Here is a 22,033-nt window from a genome sequence, read left to right on the forward strand (position 1 = left end):
TCTGTACAATCCCTCCAGCAGAGGTGGCCGTATCCGGGGAAGCCATCTCGTTTCTAAGGGATAAAATGACTACATTTATGAGAAATTATCTTCACACAGGAACATTTTTTTTAATAACATCTAATTGAAGAAATGTTTATATATGGAAGATTTATCAAACTGAAATGTAAATGCCCAGACGAAAATACCCCTTTAAATATTGTATTTCTGGCTGCCATTTGTGTGATTTAGCTATACATCCATGTCCAGGATCCTATAATGCTTGTGGTACTATGCACCCGGTCCGGACTGTTGTGGGTAGGGTGGAGGGAGTTTGTCTCTGAGGAAGGGGGTTGGATAGGGATTTGTGTTTCTGTAAAAAATGTTTAAAAATCAATAAAGAGATATGATTAAAATAAAATCTACCTTCACTATCTTATCAAACTGATTAATTTCTTTTAGTTCATGTTCCTCTTATGGCCCGATGCACTGGAATTATCTAGAAAATTAACTTTGTGAGATGCAAATGAGTTATAGAATTTCACAAGGGCAGAGACCTCAGTGCAGGATTCGAGTTTAACCTCTAATCTCCCCGAACATGACAAGAACAAGACTTCAGGAATGCCGGCTTGTGCCATCTGTGGACCCAGGAACTCTCACAACAAAGAAGGGGGTGTATTGAGGCTAAATAAGGGTTTGACTTCAGAGAGAAGCTATCTGCCTCTCTTTTATACAGTAACAGTGGTTTAGTAGGTCAATTTTTCCTATAGGTTCCTTTTAAATATAAATTTTAATATACTGATATTAAAGTATCCAAATTGGTATTGCAATGGATGCAGTACTTTTGGTTTTTACACTGCGCCCAGCCGGAACCTTACAAACAAGTGACAGGACTCATCTCAGACCAGGTGACGTCACTTCCTCTGACCATGGGACGTCACATCTAGAGGACATCTCTCAATGGCTGTAGTCCAGTGACCATCGTGAACTAGCTGGTCGCAGCGCCGAATAGTGAAACTACTCAAGAGAAAAAAAATGGGAGCCAGATCCTGTACATCATGTTCATCAAGGAAAAACTATCATCAGGAATTAACATAATAAAAAATGAGCACCAAGATTTGGAAATTGTCCCTTTATTGCTCATTGATTTTTGTTTTTATATTGCTCAGAAAAGATGTTTCAAAAATATGCAAATGAGCCAGAAAAGCTCTTTTGGGCATAACCAGAGACACTCTGGGCTCTGGCTTCTCAGGCTAATACACGCCCATAGGACCAATTTGGCATGCTTTGTGCAGCGCTACGTAATCAATGTGCCCTAAATAATATAATATATAATAAAGAATTCTTACACATTTCTTACTTCATCCTCTGCACCCTCCATTTTAGGCCATAATGTTATAAGACACTCAGTGTTGGTGTGTAACCTAACCCGTAAGCCAAATTGAAGCGGTATGTTGTGCCACCTCACTGAGTAGTAGACAGTTGTACAATGTGGATACAATTGTGAATTCATTTGGAGTCAGGTGACGACAATGGAGGACGGTCCGGATGATGATGGAGGGCAGAACCTGAAGACACCCTGGTGATACTCTAGAAGCAGGCTGGAAATCTGGCTGATTTGCATGTTTTTAAAAATGTCTCTTTGGGGTGAAAGAGCAGATCAATGAGCAACGTATATAGACAATGGGGCAGATGTATTATTATTATAATAATTATTATTTATATAGCGCTTACAGATTATGCAGTGCATGACAAATTGGTCCCTGTCCCCATAGGGCTTACAATCTAAACAACCTACCAGTATGTTTTTAGAGTGTGGGAGGAAACCCACGCAAACACGGAGAGAACATACAAACTCTTTGTAGATGTTGACCTGAGTGGGACTTGAACCCAGGACTCCAGTGCTAACCACTGAGCCACCATGCTGCCCTATTATACACTGATGCACAATGCTGGAAATGATGAAAACCCTGCACCTCCACTGGAACGGATATCCCTGGTGACGGTTGCGCTGGCATATAATTCTAATTCTAATTCTGCCTGGCGTAGAAGTGCGCTATAACCTGTGTCTGAACAGGACACAGGGAAGGGACAGGTATGACCCGCGCCAGCCCACTTCCCCCCCCCCGGCATGGTCAACTTTACACCCCTCCACACCCCACTTGATTATTTCAGGGCTTGTATACATACAAGCATTTATAAATATCCCACAATGTCTGAACTCTGGTCTTCAGATATAGGTGACGCTGGTTTATCATGTTAATTTCTGTTGATAGATTTCCTATAACGTTCCTGCTGTGATGTCAATATGCAACAATGTAACCCTGGTAAAGTTCTGCTCCTGTAATACCCTGGGAGATATCTAAATGCAGATTGCATTGTTTCTAGACTTCTTAGGTGAACACCAACAACCTGCCATAGAGCGGAGGCTCTGGGGTCCGGTGTTCTGGTAATGACATTAGTTTGCAGCACTTGTACTTACCAGTTGGTATTCAATCTACATGATCTTAATCATTAGAAAACAAGCGCTAATGTCTTTTTTAATTACTTTACGCTCAGTGTGTCAACGGCTAATTAGTTATGATTGATTCCGTCATATTCATTGTATTCTCCAAACACAACACAGGAATATAGAAAGCCTTGTAATATATCATCTCTGAAGCCACCAATGTCATAAATTATTTAACAAATACTGAATTACTCAAGGGTTTGTTAACCTCTTGCCTGTAGAAGGATCTTTTTGTTTTAATACCTAGTCATTGGTTTTGTATATCAGGGATATGATGAATTTGTTGATTTGTTCATCATTTATTGCATCTTTTGGTAACCACCATAACTTATACATTTTAAAATTTTTTGGTCCCAGAGATGGGTGCCATTATTACCCTGCCAGGTGTAGAATTGCTCTATAGCCTGTGCCTACATGGGCACAGGTTATAACTAGAGATGAGTGAACAGTAAAATGCTTGAGTGCTCGTTACTCGAGGCGAACTTTTCCCGATGCTCGAGTGCTCGTTTTGAATAACGAACCCCATTGAAGTAAATGGGAGACTCCAGCATTTTTCAAGGGGACCAAGGCTCTGCAATAAAATGTATCAGTCCTGTTTCTTCATTTTTTTTATTCAATGCAATATTCGTGGAACTTCAAAAAGGAGAATGACCCGTGTTAAACATCTGCAATGTGTTCTTCACACATATTGTTTTTCACATACTATTGTGAAGAACACTGTTCGGCACTAATGTCTTCTGATAAGTTAGAAGATGTACGGAAACATCTGCAGTGTGTTCTTCACTGTGTTCTTCACTTAAATGATCCTGTGTTCACTGTTTTCACTGTGTTCTTTACTGTTCTTCACTGTGTTTCCTTAAGTGAAAGCTCGTTCTCGAGCAGGAGAAATACTCGTCCGAGCAACGAGCCCTTTCGAGTATGCTAATACTCGAACGAGCATCAAGTTCGGACAAGTATGCTCGCTCATCTCTAGTTATAATTAGTACTAGCCTCAGTACACTTCACCGCCAAGCACATTTGCCTTCATGTCTGCTGGCTGTAGAAGGGGCATAAGAGGAAGAAATATGCCATTTCTGGTGGTTTGCAAAGAATTATGATTATTTGAAGACTTCTATACCATAAGACTTGTGTACAAGCATTGATAAATCAATCCCACTACAGCCAGTCCCCAGGTTACGTACAAGATAGGTTCTGTAGGTTTGTTCTTAAGTTGAATTTCTATGTAAGTCGGAACTGTATATTTTAGAATTGTAACCGCAGCCAAATTTTTTTCGGTCTTTGTGACAACTGGATTTTCAAAATGTTGGGTTGTCATAAGAACCAGGATTGAACATAAATCTTTATTGTAGATACCTTTAATAACTGTTATAGCTGTTTATTATAGTCTAAGGTTTAAGTATAGTAAATTACATCCAGAGGTCTGTTTGTAACTAGGGGTTGTCTGTAAGTCGGGTGTTCTTAAGTAGGGGACTGCCTGTATATGTTTTTTTTTTTAATTTTTATCTTCAATATCAAAATACAAAAGCGACATATATAAATACATAACTGCAGTACAGTACAAGTCTATTATCATTTCAATTTTACATAGAATCTTTTTTAATCACAGTATATTCCTGCCTTCTCTCCCCACACCCCAACCTTCTGTCCTGTCCCGGCCGAGCAGAAAAAAAACCCTTTAAATTTCCTGAAATTTATGCCTCCTACCAGCCAGGTCTTCCTCCAGTTATGAAGACACCCATGGCGGGAATAACTTGCTTTTTCCCAGGATTTGATCTTCTTGATCAGAGCTAGCCATTCCATAAAGGAGGAAATTAAAGAATATAATTTTTTTCCCCTGGTCCAGACTTCTTAAATCATACTTACCCAGCAAACTGACTATAGGACTGCGGTGTGCACTGTAGTCAGACTGTGCACCTTTTTGGGGGCTTAAACGGCTAGCACAGGTATTTAGGAAGTATCTGCGCTGGGATTTTGGCCATCGGATGATCCGACTGATACGGACAGAGCGCAGGATTTAACTTTCAAATTGTGTTGCACCCCCTACGTTAAAGAGGCACCCCAAGAAAGATGGTGAACTCTGTCGGACCTGAGCGGGGAAGTGACACATGCAGGATATCGGGCGCACAATCTTAGTGAATCGCCGCACGCTGCATTATAGACAGACAATGCACTTTCTGTGAACTCCGGTGACCGGGTACGTAAATGTACACCTCTATGTTACATGCTGTGTAGATTGGTCTTATTTCCTGGTGGTTGACTCTCAGAGGGGAATCAGGACTCAATGGCGCATTAAAGAGGTGAATAATACACTTTTGCATAGGGCCTGGAATAGACAGTGCTGTCCTGGGAACTGTTTGGGGCTCAAACAGTGGTTTAACTAGCATAAATAAAAAAGTATGGAGTATAATATAAGTGTTGATATGTTTTGTCCTAAATGGTGGTAGTAGATGATGTGTTTCCTCTCCTCAATCAGAAACCTGACATTTTTTGTGAGCTTGCCCACCCTCCGACCCAGAATATTAAGCACAAATAAGTGACCACTCTATTCTTGGTATAGATGGGGTTGGCTGGACGGACACCTCTGGAAAATGTAGGCTTAGTCCTTAGAAATACAATGAATTGGAAAAGATTGGTAAATTATATTAAAATCACCAAATTTCACATAAAAAAATAATAATATTTGTAGTTGTCAACAAAAAGAAACTGCAATATTTTGCTATCTACTAACGATCATTATAGTAAGCAAAGCAAAAGAGATTTATGAGACACTAAATCGGTTTCCATATATATTGCCTCCTGATAATTACAGAAGAAATATGGAGCAAGATTGCGGAACTGATGTTAGACTCATGCATGTACGAGAGATAAATTTACAGATATGCAAAACCAGAGCAGAAAGACATAAATTGTGTGGAAAAATAGACAGCACAACCATATACATCCTATTACTTAGCAATTTCACATTCTAATGTTTTTGATGAGAATATATAACAGAATTTATGATAAGTCTATGTCATATACATTTATATTACTTGAAAAAACTTAGTTGACCTTAGGATTGGGTTTTTAATTGGCTTCATTGAGTTCTGCTGCACTTTTGGTGATGTTTTTTTCATGACATGTTTTTTTCCTGGAAACTTCAGACCCTGTGGGGCAGATTTACTTACCCGGTCCATTCGCGATCCAGCGGCGCGTTCTCTGTGGTGGATTCGGGTCCGGCCGGGATTCACTAAGGTAGTTCCTCCGACGTCCACCAGGTAGCGCTGCTGCACTGAAGAGCATCGGAACGCGCTGGAGTACACCGAGCCAGGCTGAGTGAAGGTAAGTGCGTGCCGAGCGACAATTTTTTTTTTTTAAATGCATGCCGGTGCCGATGTGCCACAATCCGATCCCGTGCGCCAAAAACCCGTGGCAATACAGGGAAAATCAGCGCAAATCGGAAATATTCGGGTAACATGTCGGGAAAACGCGAATCGGGCCCTTAGTAAATTACCCCCTGTATCTTTAAGACCTGTACTGAACTATAAAAATGTTGACAAATATATAGAGCAATATATGATGAGGGTAAATTCAGTTTTTCTGGAGTTGTAAGATAATGTTTGATAATTTGCCAATTGTTTAAAACGGTTGTCAAGGTTTAATTTTTTTAATATGGGTCCCAGTTGGTTACAAACAAGCTATACTTACCTCCCTCTGGTGCTCAGTCCAGCTCAGTGATGGTGACCATCAGGCTGCAGCCGGTGTTATTGGGCACTTTCAAAGTGACATCATTGCAGAGCCTCTTTACACCATCATAGACTGCTGGTGGGGAGGGGAAAATGCACTGTTGTGCCAAAGAGAAGTGAGAATCACATGTTATATTTCCATCCTCTGGAGCTCCTATTAAAAAAAAAAACCACATCCTTAATGCAACAATATTGTGATGATTTTTGATATGTCACATTGATAATTCAAGTGTAAGTATGATAACCTTGCCCACTTCCCCATCGGTTTTTCAAAAGTTGAGTTAATCAAGTAAAACAGCAAAAAGTTGCAAAATTTGAATGTAAGCCCCAGGGCTGTTTCTACAACCAGGCGGGGTGAACCACTACCCAGGGCTCAGGCCATTTGGGACAGTGTGTGTGGGGGGGGGGGGGGGTACCTACATCAACTCCAAGCTGCACAAGAATCAATAGAGTCCACTAAGTCCCAGAATTGAATACAAAAATTAAGAATATATTACAGTTGTAGACAAGTATGTCTTCTCCATTAACTTTGTTCCTCTCATGCTCCCTCCCCCCTCCCTTCCCCGAGATGGACTGAGTCTTTATATGATATCATAATGGACCGAAGACTACTCTACATATATGTAAACATATATATTCAAATGTTGGAGATCAAAGTTAAGAACAACACATAATTTCCTGAATGTCAAGATCAATGGGGGTCATTTACTAAGGGCCCGATTCGTGTTTTCTCGACGTGTTACCCGAATATTTCCGATTTGCGCCGATTTTCCCTGTATTGCCCCGGGATTTTGGCGCACGCGATCGGATTGTGGCGCATCAGCGCTGGCATGCACGCGACGGAAATCAGGGGGCGTGGCTGAACGAAAACCCAACGGATTCGGAAAAACAGCCGAATTTAAAAAAAAAAAAAGTGTCGCGGTGCTTGCACTTACCTTCACTAGGAATAGGCCGGTGAACTTAAGTGCATTCCGGGGAACTTCAGCACAGCAGCGCCACCTGGTGGACATCGGAGGAACTTCCTTAATGAATCCTGGTAAGTAAATCTGCCCCATTGGGTTGTCCTATGTGAATGTAACCTAACATGGGTAATATTGCAGTATTTAGCTTATTTCATAAACTGTATGTATTCTAAAGCACAGAATAAAAATGTAAATAAGATAAATGTAAAAGAACATGGATCAAAATTAAAGAACACTTTTAGATACCTGCAAGTTATTGGTATTAAGGTGGCCCCTAATTTCCTTAATGATCTTACAAACCCTATATAACCTTATACAACTTTCCAGTTGTTACTGACTTTGCAAAAATGTTGTACCGTTCCAAAGTGACTGAAACCCTCCGGCAGCAGGTTGTACAAATGAAAACTATAGAGGTGACCCTATCAGCCATAGCTGGAGAAGTTGCTTTTTCCAAGTCTGTGATTTCCAGAATGTTGCATCTTTAGAAACAAAACTCATTAAAGTCCCCCAAGAAGGCTGGTTGCCCTTGAAAATCCCTCTTCCCGCTCCCGTTCTGCTGTGGCACTGGCTGCTCGTGCCAGTCTCTGTTTACAAAGACCAGGGACCAACCTGACCACTCTGCCGCGCTCCTGTTCATGGGCGTAACTTGAGGGGGTGCAGAGGTTGCGGTCGCACCCAGACTTTGCACTGGGGCCCATCAGCTTCTAGTTATGCCACTGCTCCTGTTACATACATTTCAGGTTGCAGCAGGGGTGCGGCTGTGGTCAGGACAGCACTGCCGACCTCTGTATACAAACAGAAACCCGACAATGACGGCCAGTGCCACAGCTGAACAGGAGCAGGGAGAGAGGCAAAATTATTTTTATTTTTTATTTTTAAAGCCCTCCCCCATATATAAAAATTGTATTAGCAGGAAATCCCTTAACGAATTTGTGCGAAAGGAATTTCTTGAGACACACATCAGGAGCAAAAATTCCAAAAATAATAATCATTGAGCTAAACAGTAATTTACCAAAAACATCAGATCAATGATTCCTGTTGCATTCAGTTTACCCATTGCTTGAGTAAATGCAGAGTTACGACAACAATTTGTTTTATGTAGCGCCCTTCCAATATCATCTCAATTACACACATCAATAGGAAATGAAAAGTGAATAGCAAGCAAGGCATTTAGAAAATAAAGAAGTACATGAAGGTCATAAAGAGCCGGGCAACAATAAAGCACTTGTGAGATGAATGACATATTCTACATTGTTTGCCCACAAAATGTAGCATATCCTTAGAATATGACAGAGAATGGCAAGAAAATAAAGGTTAACAAGGAGATTATTGTTCATACGGTCATTCTGGAACAAGAATTAGACAGCTCTATTTACATGGTAATGGTTACAAGAAGTCACTGATTGGAAAATAACCTGCAGTAACATGGACTGGCCACTATTCATAGAGAGGAGCTCCCAGCTTCCTAAGGCTACCATGGGCCCTGGGGTGTAGGAATATTATAGCTCCTGCAAGTCTGGAATCACTTCCTACATATGGTACTAGCATCAGCTTCTTGGGGAATGGAGGATGCGTCTCTTCTGCCTGCTTTCCATCTGGGGTTTCAGGACCTTTATAGGACCTTCAAATGTCTTGAAATGGCTCTTGTGTACATGTGTATTGAGAGCAGGAGCAGACGTAAAAGGATTTTATGGGTTAAGACCTTTAAAAGTATAAAATTTGGTTGGGTTTTTTGGGTGGTCATGGACCCCATCAATGTGCTACCGCCCAAAATTGCCAATATTATAATTCACTACTAAACACAACAGATATCGAATGGCTATGGTTAAAATTTCAACTATCTGTTTGGTTGTTTTATTTAGCATGCCTTGTATCACTTGTCTTATCTATTCTACTCTGTTCTTGTTGACAGACTAAAACTGGTTTTGCACAACTGTATAATGAAGGTTCAGAGAATGCCTGTGATGTACGACTCAGACTTACCAAGGAAGCACTGACAATCCAAAAGCAAGACATTGTCTGCATAGGTGGACACAAGGAAAGTTCAAATGTAAGTGTTCTGCCTGAAAAACTGCATAAAGATGGATATCTAATGATCTTCACTAATACTTGCAAGAAATGACCCAAATAAAAAAACATCTGGTCCTAGAAAATAGGACAACTAGGGAGCTAATGATCTACCTGATAAAGACAGGAGCTTGTTCGATAAGCCAGGCTCCTCAGTCTGACTCAAGCAGATGGTCTTGACTAATGTTGAGCATATCCAAAGCACAAAGTTCGAATTCATACCAAGGCAAAGAACTGGTACCTGGATACTTAACTTACCCTCAGAGTTTACTACTTAAATGCTGCATCCACTAAGCTGCCCGGTGGTGCAGGGCGCTGCCATTTAGGGTAGGATCTCCGCTCTCAGATGACATCATTTGGCACAACAACCATGCCTGTGCTAGTGCCGATAAGGGCACAGCTGCAGTAGCTTCACTGCATGTAAACAGTTAAGACCCAGGTATTACTGGTTGGGGTCCAGATTTGGGTAGCCAATGAAACCTATGGCTGCACCAAAGGAATCAGGAGCCAGACCAGAGTTACTCCATTTTATTTATTTTACCTTCCCCTTTTCAGTAGCTTCTTTATCATGTGGCTTGATAGGGTTGGGCACTTTTCAATAATTATCTTCCATTAGATATGTCTCTGCATGTATATGTACCTGTGTCTTTGCCTACTTTGAAAGCTTTAGCCTTTCCCTAATCTCACCATGTTTCCCTTTACATATATACACAGCTTTCTGTCTCTCTCACTGCTCTAGACCTTTATTATGGCTCACATTGTGTCTTTCTTCTTACAGTCCTTCCTCACTAGCAAAGGCCTAGAAGAGGGAAGAGGTACACTCCCCTGCTAAAGCTCATCTTATTCATCAGAGCTTACAGATGTAAACAAAGAATCACAGAGAGGCTGCACACAGCACACAATGTACACATTTTAAAGAAATTATTTACACGGGTTACAGATCACATTTAGAGAGACACTCATAGAAGACATAGGGGCACATGTATCAAATTTTTTGCTCAATTTTTGAGACTTTTCATGGCACTTATTGCTCATTTATGATTTTCTGCGCCTCAAACAATCTCCCTTCAAAGTTCGCCATTGTCTAATTTTTAGCAGCGTTCCCTTAGATATCACCTGAATCCAGATGTGAAAGTTGTGCCTTTTATAAAAAGTTTTGGCACAAATATAGTAATTTCTAAACTATGGGCTCCTATTTTTCCAATTGGGTGTTTGGTAAATGGCCACCTTCATAAAAATGTAAAAAAAAAAAGCCCTCTACAAATAATTAGACAAGCTTCCTTCATACAGTTATAATATAAAAAAAAGGTGAACTGCAGTCTCCATTTTCATATTTTTGTGATCTCTTAGATCTTAAAGATATATGAAGAAGGAGAATCACACTGTCCTCCCAGCAGGTATTGACAGTGATGTCTAGCTGCCCATGTGATGCTGTGCTGAGATTGAAAACAGGCAACATGGCGATAGAGAAATCTAGCGGTTGATGGTACATGATCAGAGCAGACAAGAGGCTGAACTGAAGGGAAATGTGGGTCTCTAACAGTCTGCACTTCTATTATCTATAGTGCAATCGCATATAGTATTTAGGGATGGGTAAAAATTTTTGGAGTGCTTCTTTAATATGTACGTACATAATTCCATAGCATTAACTAAATATTATATGAGTACAGTAGCTGGTGTAGAAAGTATTCTTAGGTATAGAAATACTTTCTTCTACTCTGATTTTAATAGAATGTCATTCCCTATCTTTTGTTGGCTACACATACAGTAGTAGTTTCAATGGAGCCTTTTGCTTCATTTTACCGGTTCAATGCATTATATGGGAGTAAAAAGTGGTTTTCTTATCATAAATTACCATAAAAGAAAAATAATATAGGATGATGATTTACATCTATGGTGACATTTTATATTACCGTTCTCTGTTGAGGGTATTATGCAGAATTAAACAGCTTGTCAGAGTCAGTCCCTGCTCCATCTGTAATAATATGTAACACGAGAAGTATAATCAGCAAGTCAACAGCATTTGAGAAAAATTAATGCATTTAGAAACCGAATCCAATGAATATGAATGGCGTCGTATTTAGCATTATTTTAGATATTAATGATAATCGACAATGACTTTGTCTTCTGCATTAGGGATTCTGGTCTCTGCTCTGGGTGTCCGTAGTAAAGTACAAACCCTGCGGTGAGACATGAGTAGTGCTATGGGGTGTCGACATTGAATTATCTCCTTCTCCTGTTTCGGGTAATGGAGACTGAATGCCCAATAAAATTCCTTCCTGTAGAGAGATACTGGTAATGTCACCAGTTATGCCGGTAGAAGTGTTAGCCTCTACATTGAGGACATCATCGACATCATCACTCACACGATCCCTTACAGATCTAACAGATGTTAAACTTCACTCCTAATGAGTTAAAATATATTCCTATGTAAGGTGGATATAATATATCAAGAGGATAAAAAGGAGCATAAAGGTATTTAAAACCCTAAAACCATATTTAGAATGGACGTCCTATGTCCTCCCTCTCATTGCCAGCCCAAATCGGTAGGTTGTATCCTCTGCTTTTTTCCTGCACTCCCAACAAACTTCAATGGAAATACTTGCACATGTGAGGCCACCTCTCTAGTGGGGATGTCAGTGAAATGGAGGACAGGTGGGACCCACACCTATTAGAGACTTGGAGACTTTCCTGGGAAATGCCATAAACCCTTGTATCAACCTTTACCTTGCTTTTTTAAATGGTTAAATTTGGCATTGGAAAGGGTTTTCCTGGATACATTGTTTTCTTAATATGGACCTCAAGGGGTATAAAAATAGAAAATTAGTTATACTCCCCTCTCTCCAGTGGCCTGATCCAGAGCGGCACTGCCCCTCACCGATAGTCTCTGTTTGTACACAGTGGCTGGACAGTGAAGTTGTTTCAAAAGCCGCATGCCCTGGCTGCACCCTGAAGTTCTAGCCAGTTTCTTGTTGATGCTATGTTATGGCTATTTATCATTATTTTTTATAATTTTAATCTTTTTCCTGTGACAACAGGGGAGTGGGTTTTTTTTCGTTCCTTTAATGCCAATATATGCAGCATGTGCCCAAAAATTGTGAGTTTTTTAATCATCAACACCTGGATTCCAAAGATAAATCAGGCGTAACTGTGGAAAACATGGTTGCAGTGAATTTTGCTGAGCTTGTTAAAAAAGTAGCAAATCCACCAATGCACCCAAAAAAGTTGCAAAAAGAAGTGTACAAAAAGAGATAAGAGTGTGAACACCTTCCCCCCTCCTTCCTTATTTGCCACCTGATTGCTCCCAGATACTGTCCAGTAAAATCCTAGTAGCATGTGGATAAGCCAGGCATTAAATGATATATAGTATAGTATATAGGCAGTCCCTGGGTTACATACACGATAGGTTCTGTAGGTTTGCTCTTATGTTGAATTTGTATGTAAGTCAGAACTGTATATTTCATAATTGTAACCCCAGCCAGAATTGTTTTGGTCTCTGTGACAAATGGATCTTAAAAATGTTGGGTTGTCATAAGAACCAGGATTAACAATTAATTTTATCTGTAGACACCTTTTATAACTCCTACAGCTGACTATTGTAGCCTGGGGCTAAAGTACAGTGAATTACCAACCTCCAGAGGTCCGTTTGTAACTAGGGGTCATCTGTAAGTCTGGTGTTCTTAAGTAGGGGATAGCCTGTAATATTAAAAGAAAATAAAAACTACCGTGACTTATTGGTTTTTCAGTTTTTTACTCACTGTATTCCTCATGCATTTGATACTTTATTGCTATACATAAGGCGGAGCGACTATTTCGGTGAGGTGCTTATTTCCACTGACTCTGCACATGGTGTATGGACTTACATTGCGAATTTATATACAATTTATTTTTTTCACTTGAGATTCTTGACACTAGATGCCATTGTGTAAGAGCACATGCCACAGATTTGTACGGTTATGCTTTGTCTTTTTGTTTTGTTCCCCCATAGCTGTACATATAGCGCTGGTAACACGACATTTATGGAAAAGAATAAAATAACCTTCCCAAGTTGATCTTGAGCAGTTACATAAAACTTTCCCTGCAGCCACAGTAGAAGCATGACAAGATAAAAACCAAAGACAATGGATTTGATTGCGGTTATGAATATATGGTTATTTAATAATTTCCGTATTCATTGCTGCCTCAGACTTAGAATAAAAATTAAAATGCTCATTAACCTTTTACAATGTTATACAGCCAAAGGTGACATTGTAACTGGCAGAGATAAAATATCTCAAAAATCATTTCCTACCTGAGTAACTACCAGCTCAGAGCAGTAACGTTGATGGTCATCGTATTGCCTTGAGTCATTTGTACTCCAAATACAGTAAGACTGTGCATAAACTATATCATAAAAGTTATGAATACTAAAGTGACAGCATCTTCTCAGGGGTGGACATTCAACTTGTGCTGCCTGTTCGGTTGCATAGGAGCCTGAGGAAGCCAAACTTGGATTTATTACATGTATATCCTCTCCTAGTGTTCACAGGTATCTCATAGATTACAGTATAAAGTGTCACGGGTGTCCCTGCCTCCCTGTGGCCCCAGAGTACTGCAAATTCACTTACCTTGCTCCTCGCTTCAGCACACGTCCCCGGCTCCTAGGGCATGTGCCCGCCGGCCAATGAGAGGTGCTTGCCAACCGCCTTCCCAGATAAATTCCTCACCTTTTCCTGTGCCCCCTGCCGGATCTTCGTGCCTTGTGCCTTAGAGAAAGCTTGCTCTTGATGTCTCTTGCGTTTATGATGACTTCCCTTTATGACCTCCGCTCCGTTCCTGACTTTTCTCCTTCGTTGCCAGCCCTGACCTTCTGTTATGTCCCTACTCTGATCCAATGCTGCCTGTCCTGTCCTTCTGTTACATCCCGACTTTGATCCAATGCTGCCTGTCCTGCCCTTCTGCCTGACAACATCTCTGTGCCAGCCTTCTGATTCTATACCTTGGCTTGGCCACCACTGCAGATAAAGTAGCGCCTGTGGAGCGACCTGGTGGTACCACACCACAGCAGAGTCCAACCCGCTTTGTTGTGGTCTCTTGTGACAACCGAATGCCACTTAGACACATCTCCCAGGTGTCGGCTTACGTCATTGTCCGCGGTGGTTCAGTGGGTCCACTACCCCTGGTTCCTGACTTAAGTTCTGGTAATATTGATACCATTCCTGTCCTAGACCACCAGGAATGTTGGCTTCATCCCCTCCACAGACCTGACAGCCAAAAATTAAACTCTGCACCCCTTCACTGCCCTAGATCAAAAGATAATACCAAAGATTCTTCACTATCGTAGGCCAATATCTTTAGTATCAATAATTAGCGATGAAGGAGGGTTCAGTTTTGGTGTGACAGATCATGGCTGTTAACCCTTTAAAATGCCATTGGCACAACCACCGGAAGAATTTAAATCCCAGCAAATTAAAACTGGGGTGAGCCAAAACGACAAACCTCTGGCTGAAGTCTTGGTTTGGGTACCTGAAGATTGCAGTTTGGGTCCACTGATAACTACCAATAATCCATTATAGTATAGCAGAAAGCAGGCAGCTCTCCAATAGATATGGTGAAACAAAGTGGCTTTATTCACCTATGCAGCTACTTTTCGGCTGATCCATACAACTTTTATCAAACTAAAAGTTCCTTGAGATACCCTATATATGGGAAATGCATGAGAAATTACAGCTCTATTTACGAGGACTTTGCCAATTAATGCCACCTTGCAGGAATGTGGATCTTGTAAGGCAGCCCCCTTAAGGCAACCTTAATTGGCAAACCTCCATATTTAGAGCTCTTACTTCCTGCATGTAGTCAAAAGACTCTCACTCAACTAAACTACAGGCGGTCCCCAATTTCAGGACACCCGACTGACAGACAACCCATAGTTACAGACAGACCCCTCTGCCCTCTGGTGAAGCTCTCTGGATGTTACTATAGTCCCAGACTGCAATGATCAGCTGTAAGGTGTCTGTAATGAAACTTTATTGATGATCCTTGGTCCCATTACAGCAAAAAATGTTTTAACTCCATGTTTTAACTCCAAATTGTTGCAAGGGCGAAAAATGTTTTTGTCTAAAATATACAGTTTCGACTTACATACAAATTCAACTTAAGAACAAACCACCAGACCCTAACTTGTAGGTAACCCGGGGACTGCCTGTAGTTCCCTACACACTACTGACAAGATGCAAAGACATTGCAGCAATGACAACTACATTTGTGCAGCAGTACCTTTTGGTTTGGTTTTACATCATGTAATTAGACTTAGGCTGCCTTTACACGGTAGCTAAGAGGCAATTTTGTTCCCTATCCCATTATGGGAAATATATTTGCATATTTCCGTGACTATTCATCTAATTTGATAAAAAAAAATATATATATTTTAAACCTGTTTATGCATAGGGGTCCAATGGTCCCAATGGGTGAGTCCTACTTATTGAAATTAAACTGCTACAGTTGTATCTGTTTACTTTATAATAGAGTAAACTGTCTCCATGGATACAGACTACAAACAGTGTGTAGTCAGATCCTTTTGCTATTCATAATACCAGTACTTCTACCTCTATAAAATGCTGGACAAGAGAAAACTTGAGGAGTGTAATAACCTGCAATACTCCACTGTGCAACAAAATTAGGTATACACAAAAATAGAAGAAATAGATAATCTGATTCCCTGAGTAACACCACACCATGTGTGTGCGATGATAAAAATGTGGAAAATAGACTTAAATTACATTATTATAAAGTAAAAGCAGTGTGGAGTAAATATCTTTATAGATAAGTGACAGAGTTTAGAAGAAACAGGGAACAAATGCACTTTAGGGCAAAGAGCAGAAGTGTCATTCTATTATCTACTATTAATAGTCCTTAGCAGGAAACTGACTGTAACCTCTACACTCCTTTTATTTACACAAACATTGAAGTCCACAAACACGATGACCATAAAATAATCCTAAATAAATATATATAAAATATAACTAATAAAAGATAAGAGTTTCAACTGTTTGTTTACTGCATGTTCCTAAAACATTTAGGTCTAAAAGCCTTGATATAGTCACAATCCCTGAGGAACGGACAGGAGTTGTGACTATATTCCCCATTACCCCGCCTTCTCTCTAAGTGAGGGGGGAGGGGTGTGGAGTTGTCTGTTTTTAAAAATTGTAGCATTTTCTCATCAGCTTTCAGATGGATAAAGTTTCAGACTGTTGTTTGCTTTTTGACTCATCATCAAATAACACATCGATAAATGAACTAGGAAAGATCCGGTCCCTGATGGGTCCTTGATGACAGTGTTCTATTGAATTTCCCAAATTTAACCTTCGCTTCAGCAGACCTGTGCAGGGACAAGTAGAATATTGGAAAAGTTGATGGATGTTGCGAAAAACAGAATTAAATGCTATTTTGTAAGAAAAGACAAACATTTTGAAACCTATACTTATATCACTCAAAAAGAACTTCAGTGAAAACATTTTTTTTCTACCCCAGATCCCCTCATCTGTTTGTCTGTCATAATCTAAGCTTTAATGAATGTTGCACTCGTAACCATCTAACCAGATTCCCCATCAGACACCTTGTTGTGATTTCTCTCTCTTTATACTCTGCTGTCAATCCCATGATGCCTCAATATAGCTTGACATAGACATGTTGGGATTACATTATGAACATCATTGGGGCAGATTTCCTGCATCGGTCGATTCTGCGCCGAGGTCCGCCGGAGGTCACCTGCTTCTTCCCGGTACTTGTAAGTGCGTGTCTTGCGACACATATCTAAATGTTAAATCCCATGCGTAGTCCGAATCCGTCGGACGGCCCACCCCCCGATTTGTGTCGCGTGCAAGCCAACGCCGATGCGCCACAATCCGATCACGTGCGGCAAAAACCCGGGGCGATTCAGCGCAAAATGGAAATAATCGTGAAACCCCACGAAAGTGCGGCGTTCGGACCTTTAGTAAAATATGGAGATATAATGGAGCCCAAAGCAAAGTATAGTAGGGTCCCCCATTAATAATTTAACCAGGTGCAGAATTTTTGACAACTGCATGAATACATTAATTATTTACTTCTGGACATCAGTACGTAGGATATGCCATAAACACATGACCACCTTTGGAACCCACACGAAAGTTCATCTCGAAAACTGGGGTCCACTAACCCCCTTCCTAAAACTAGACTATTTGGTAAGTTAGCCGCACAATCAACTTTATTTATATAGTGCCATCAAATTATGAGGATGAGGAGGTGACACAAGAGCTTACAGTCTATGAGGATGAGGGGGTGACACAAGAGCTTACAGTCTATGAGGATGAGGGGGTGACACAAGAGCTTACAGTCTATGAGGATGAGGGGGTGACACAAGAGGTATAACATGTTGTATAATGGTCCAGCCATTTTTATAAGGGAATGAAATCGAATTAATTTAATAAATAAAAAAATGTTGCTGCTTGAATCAGCCATCAGCCGCCATCTTATATACAAAGTCCAAAGTCAGTGGGACTGCAGGGAAGCATTTTCCGGATAACATGTGCAGTCACTCTCTACTCCAGTCTTTGGGACCACGCCAGTATATTTTAGGCGCCTACATAGATTTGAATAGTGATTGGCTCTCCATTCAGCTGGCCCCAATGGGGAGCTGATAGATGACAATACTCCTGTATTCCCATCCTGGAACACTTTTGATATTTCTTAAATCCCCCTAGTGGAGCATCCATGGCTATAAGACTCCATATGTCTACATGTCGGCCTTAATAGGCAGTGTCTTACTTCGCGACCCATGTCACCAACTCTCACCCAGCCCAACCAGTTCCCTACACTGTATTAAGGAAACCCAATCAGGTTGAAACAGCTTTGTCTATAGTTGAGAGTCTGTTCCTTCTGGAATATATATACTTGTTTAGTTTTAATCCTGCATTATGTCATAAGACCTCTTGTAGGTCATGCTTGATGTCAAGGGAGCTGCCATACAAGGTAGCTAAAAGAGGCATGGTTTTCCTTATCCCATCCTGGAAAACTTTGCATATTTTCCCAGAATCCCCCTAGTGGCTATAAGACTCCACACGCCACAAGGAGAACTCTTACTTCCCAACCCTGTAGATTCTAGCAGTTCAATGTTTGGTCACATGATTCAACTGATGAGGATTTGCATAGGACAAAATAAATAAGATTGCACTTAATAAATTATGTTAGAGAAAAGGTATATACTGTAGTAGTAATAATAATAATAATAATACATACATACAGGGGCACTTATTTATGGATTGCTATGAATTGTGCCAAAATCTAATCTAAACCTAAAGTTAGGCATTGTGGAAATCCACATAGATATTCATCAGTTACCTCCAGACGTCAAAGACACTGAAGCTTTTTTCTGATTTTATATGAAATTTTTAAATAAATGATAATATGTTATAATTTATGTGTATCTATGCAGTATTTCTTGTCAGCTGTATTTAACGCCATGCAGTTAAAGTTAAGACAATAAAAGTGTCACATGAATCCGTTTTATCATACTGGGGCGTGCTTAGTTATTAATGTTCATTTATGAATAATAAATTACACTTTTATTAATTATTGACTTGCCGTTGCTTTTTGTCTGCAGTCTAAGAGTAATAGGAAAAGCCAAGCACAAGTGCAGTTACTTGCTTTGAAAAGTTGTGTGAATATTCTTTATGTATGGATGGAAGTAAAATGATGGTATATAAATATTTACCTAAATTTTATTTTTTTTCCAATTTTTTAAAGCGCAGAACTGTTACACTTCACAGAGACCCTATTGGCGGATTGGGTCTAAGCATTAAGGTAGGTATAGAATTTGTTTTCCTACAAAATCCCTGTAATACTAGAGGTAGTCTACGAGGCAGAATGTGAAATCCAAAGGTGCACATTTGGACAGCATGACTTATATTTTTAGCAAAATCGGCATGGAATGTAGGATATGTTGGGGAATTTTATTGTGTCTTCTAGACCAGTTATTTGTCAGAGAAGGGCTGTATTAAGGCCCATTTCCATCAGTTTTTGAGCTTCTCCGTCCCACCCCTTGCCCAGATCTCCTCCCTGTCCATCAACTTTGGGCATGAGACATGAATGCCCCAACCTGCTGTATCTCTATAATCTCCACCAGAAAACTGTTTAAGCTATAGCTTAAATCTCCACCAAGTCAGACCTGGTCTAAACAGGCCCGGCCTGGTGGAGAAGACCTCTACATTTCCTAAGAGGCTGGAGCTTCTAAGTAGATCTGGCACGTTCTACACCGGTACGGGGAAATATTAAGCCTGCCATGCAAAATGGCCGTCTTAATATATTCCCCCCATTAGGGCACATTTGCTTACCTGTCCCGTGCGTTGTCCGACAGGGATTTGGTTCACCAAGATTGTGCGTCCAATTTCCTGCATGTGTCGCTTCCCCCGCTGATCTTGCGACACAATTTGCTCCTTAAATTCCACAGTTTGTCTGAATCACTCGGGTTGTCCGTCGTCCATGCCCCTGATTTGTGTCACATGCAAGCCGGCGCCGATGCAACACAATCCGATAGCGTGCACCAAAAACCCGGGGCAATTCAGGGCAAAACGGGAAAAATCATGAAACCCGACGAAAATGTGATGGCTATGATGATTGTCTTAACAAGACTGGTAACTCTGCCTGTAGTGTGCCCCTTCTGTGCAATTATTAAATAAATAAAGGCACATTAAAGGGGTTTTCCACTAATAACAAATTTTACCCTAATAGTGTCTATCATTGTACTTTCCCCAATAAAGTTTCCTTGTAGTATGCAGCAGCGGCTGTCACATGACCCAGCAGCAGCAGGGCTCGAGACTTCCTGTGATGTCCTGTGTCCTGCTGCCATCTGGGAGATTAATTAAATAGTTCAACCATGCAAAAATATGTCTTAGAGGGTACCATGAATAAATAGCTACTTGATCTTGATGTTTTCCAACCTCACAATAAAAGCAGTCCCCTACTTAAGGACACCCGACGACCCCAAGTTAAAGATGGACCCCTCTGCTCACTGTGACCTCTGGTGAAGCTCTCTGGATGTTACTATAGTCCCAGACTGCAATGATCAGCTGTAAGGTGTCTGTAATGAAGCTTTATTGATAATCCTTGGTCCCATTACAGCAAAAAAATTTTAAACTCCAATTGTCACTGGGGCCAAAAAAAAAAAAAAATTGTCTGGAGCTACAATTATAAAATATATAGTTTCGACTTACATAAAAATTCAACTTAAGAACAAACCTCCGGACCCAATCTTGTACATAACCCAGGGACTGCCTGTATATCTTTCTACTCAGTTTTTGCAGTTTTGTGAAATGTTGCCCACATTAGAAAGCGCTGACATGTGATTTTTTTTTGTTTTTCTTAGGGTGGAGCACAACATAAAGTGCCTGTTGTTATTTCTAAAATTTTTAAAGATCAACCAGGTAAAAGCATTTTGTGTTTCATTCATAGCATTCTAACAAAATGGAGAGATGAATTATACAAGATGACCAATATTGTGTTTGCAATGGTTTGTGTTTTGTCATAATTTTGTAAAAACATATATTTTTGGATTGTTGGTTTGTCATTTATACCATATATACAGTATATAGAAAGGCAAAAGGGGGAGAGCGCACATAGAACAATAACATTAGATACTCAGAAGAAGAAGATAAAGGAAATGAGTTCACCAGATTAGGTTGTGCTACACTTTAGATATATCTCTAATGGGCATATACTGTATAGTCTTTGAAGAGAACATGTCAAAACGAATGTCCTTTTTAGCTGGTGACAGGTTCCGAAAGCCTATGCCATACTGATTTAAAAATGCCTTTGTCAGCTTTTTGAATCATTTCAGTAGTTTATAAAACATTATTTAACATTACCTGTCTTCCTGCCAGCAGTCTGTGGTGAGTGCTGTTAGGGAAATGGGGGGGGGGGGAGGGTGCAGCTGCAGCCTATGTGCCTGTGTCTCAGTCTCATCCTGTAAAGGTTTGATTACCGAATCTGAGCAGAAACACTCACTCTGCTAACACCTGCGATTGTAGCTGGCACCAGCTGAGGGTGTTACCCTTTAAATGCCACCAGCAAAGCCAAACATTTGTTCACTAGTATTGATAGCAACTGAATTCTCCGGCTTTCAGAGCAGAAGGTAAAAATCAAATGGAACTTGAGGAACAGGTGATTCTTTATTCTCATATGGCCCATATCTATCAAAACCAGTGCAGTACATACTGGGGCTTATTTATTGACCCGTCCGGAGGAGTTCACAGTATAATTGTCCATGTATAATGCCCTGTGCCGCGATTCACTAAGATCGTGCGCCCGATATCCTGCATGTGTCGCTTCCCCGCTCAGGTCCGCCGGAGTTCACCTTCTTCTTCCTGGTGCATGTAAGTGCATTGTCTTGCGACACAATTTGAAAGTTAAATCCCGCGCTCAGTCCCAATACGTCGGATACCAACCACCGATTTCTGTCGTATGAAAGCCAGCGCAGCTACACCACAAGCTGATCATGTGCAACACAATCCCCTGTTAAATACCTGTCACCCTTAGTAAATAAACCCCACTATGTTTAGTTTGCCTGTGGAGCGTGCAAGCGGCGCCAGATTCATCAAAACTGGGGCATGGTCTTCATGAATCTGGTGCACCTTTTTGGGGCACTTTGTTCATGTTGCAGAATCAGCAGTAACAGCCCCTTTAGGTGAACATTAAGGAACCAAAAGCCCATTGCGTATCTTGCTTAGGCAAAGTAATAGTAATAAATTAATAGTATAATATTTATTCTCTTTCACTAG

General features: G+C 40.5%; 1 protein-coding gene across 1 annotated transcript in view; it reads left to right on the forward strand.

Moving 5' to 3' along the window:
• The window catches only part of SNTG2 (syntrophin gamma 2), a 285,995-nt gene that overhangs the window by 125,745 nt on the left and 138,217 nt on the right, over window positions 1–22,033 (forward strand). Inside the window, exons 2-4 of the mRNA XM_072143485.1 lie at window positions 9,088–9,225; window positions 19,005–19,061; window positions 20,623–20,680. Coding sequence (XP_071999586.1) covers window positions 9,088–9,225; window positions 19,005–19,061; window positions 20,623–20,680 — 253 coding nt within the window. The remainder of the gene's footprint in view (window positions 1–9,087; window positions 9,226–19,004; window positions 19,062–20,622; window positions 20,681–22,033) is intronic.

This window comes from Engystomops pustulosus, chromosome 3 (genome assembly GCF_040894005.1).
Source record: "Engystomops pustulosus chromosome 3, aEngPut4.maternal, whole genome shotgun sequence".
NCBI lineage: Eukaryota > Metazoa > Chordata > Amphibia > Anura > Leptodactylidae > Engystomops > Engystomops pustulosus.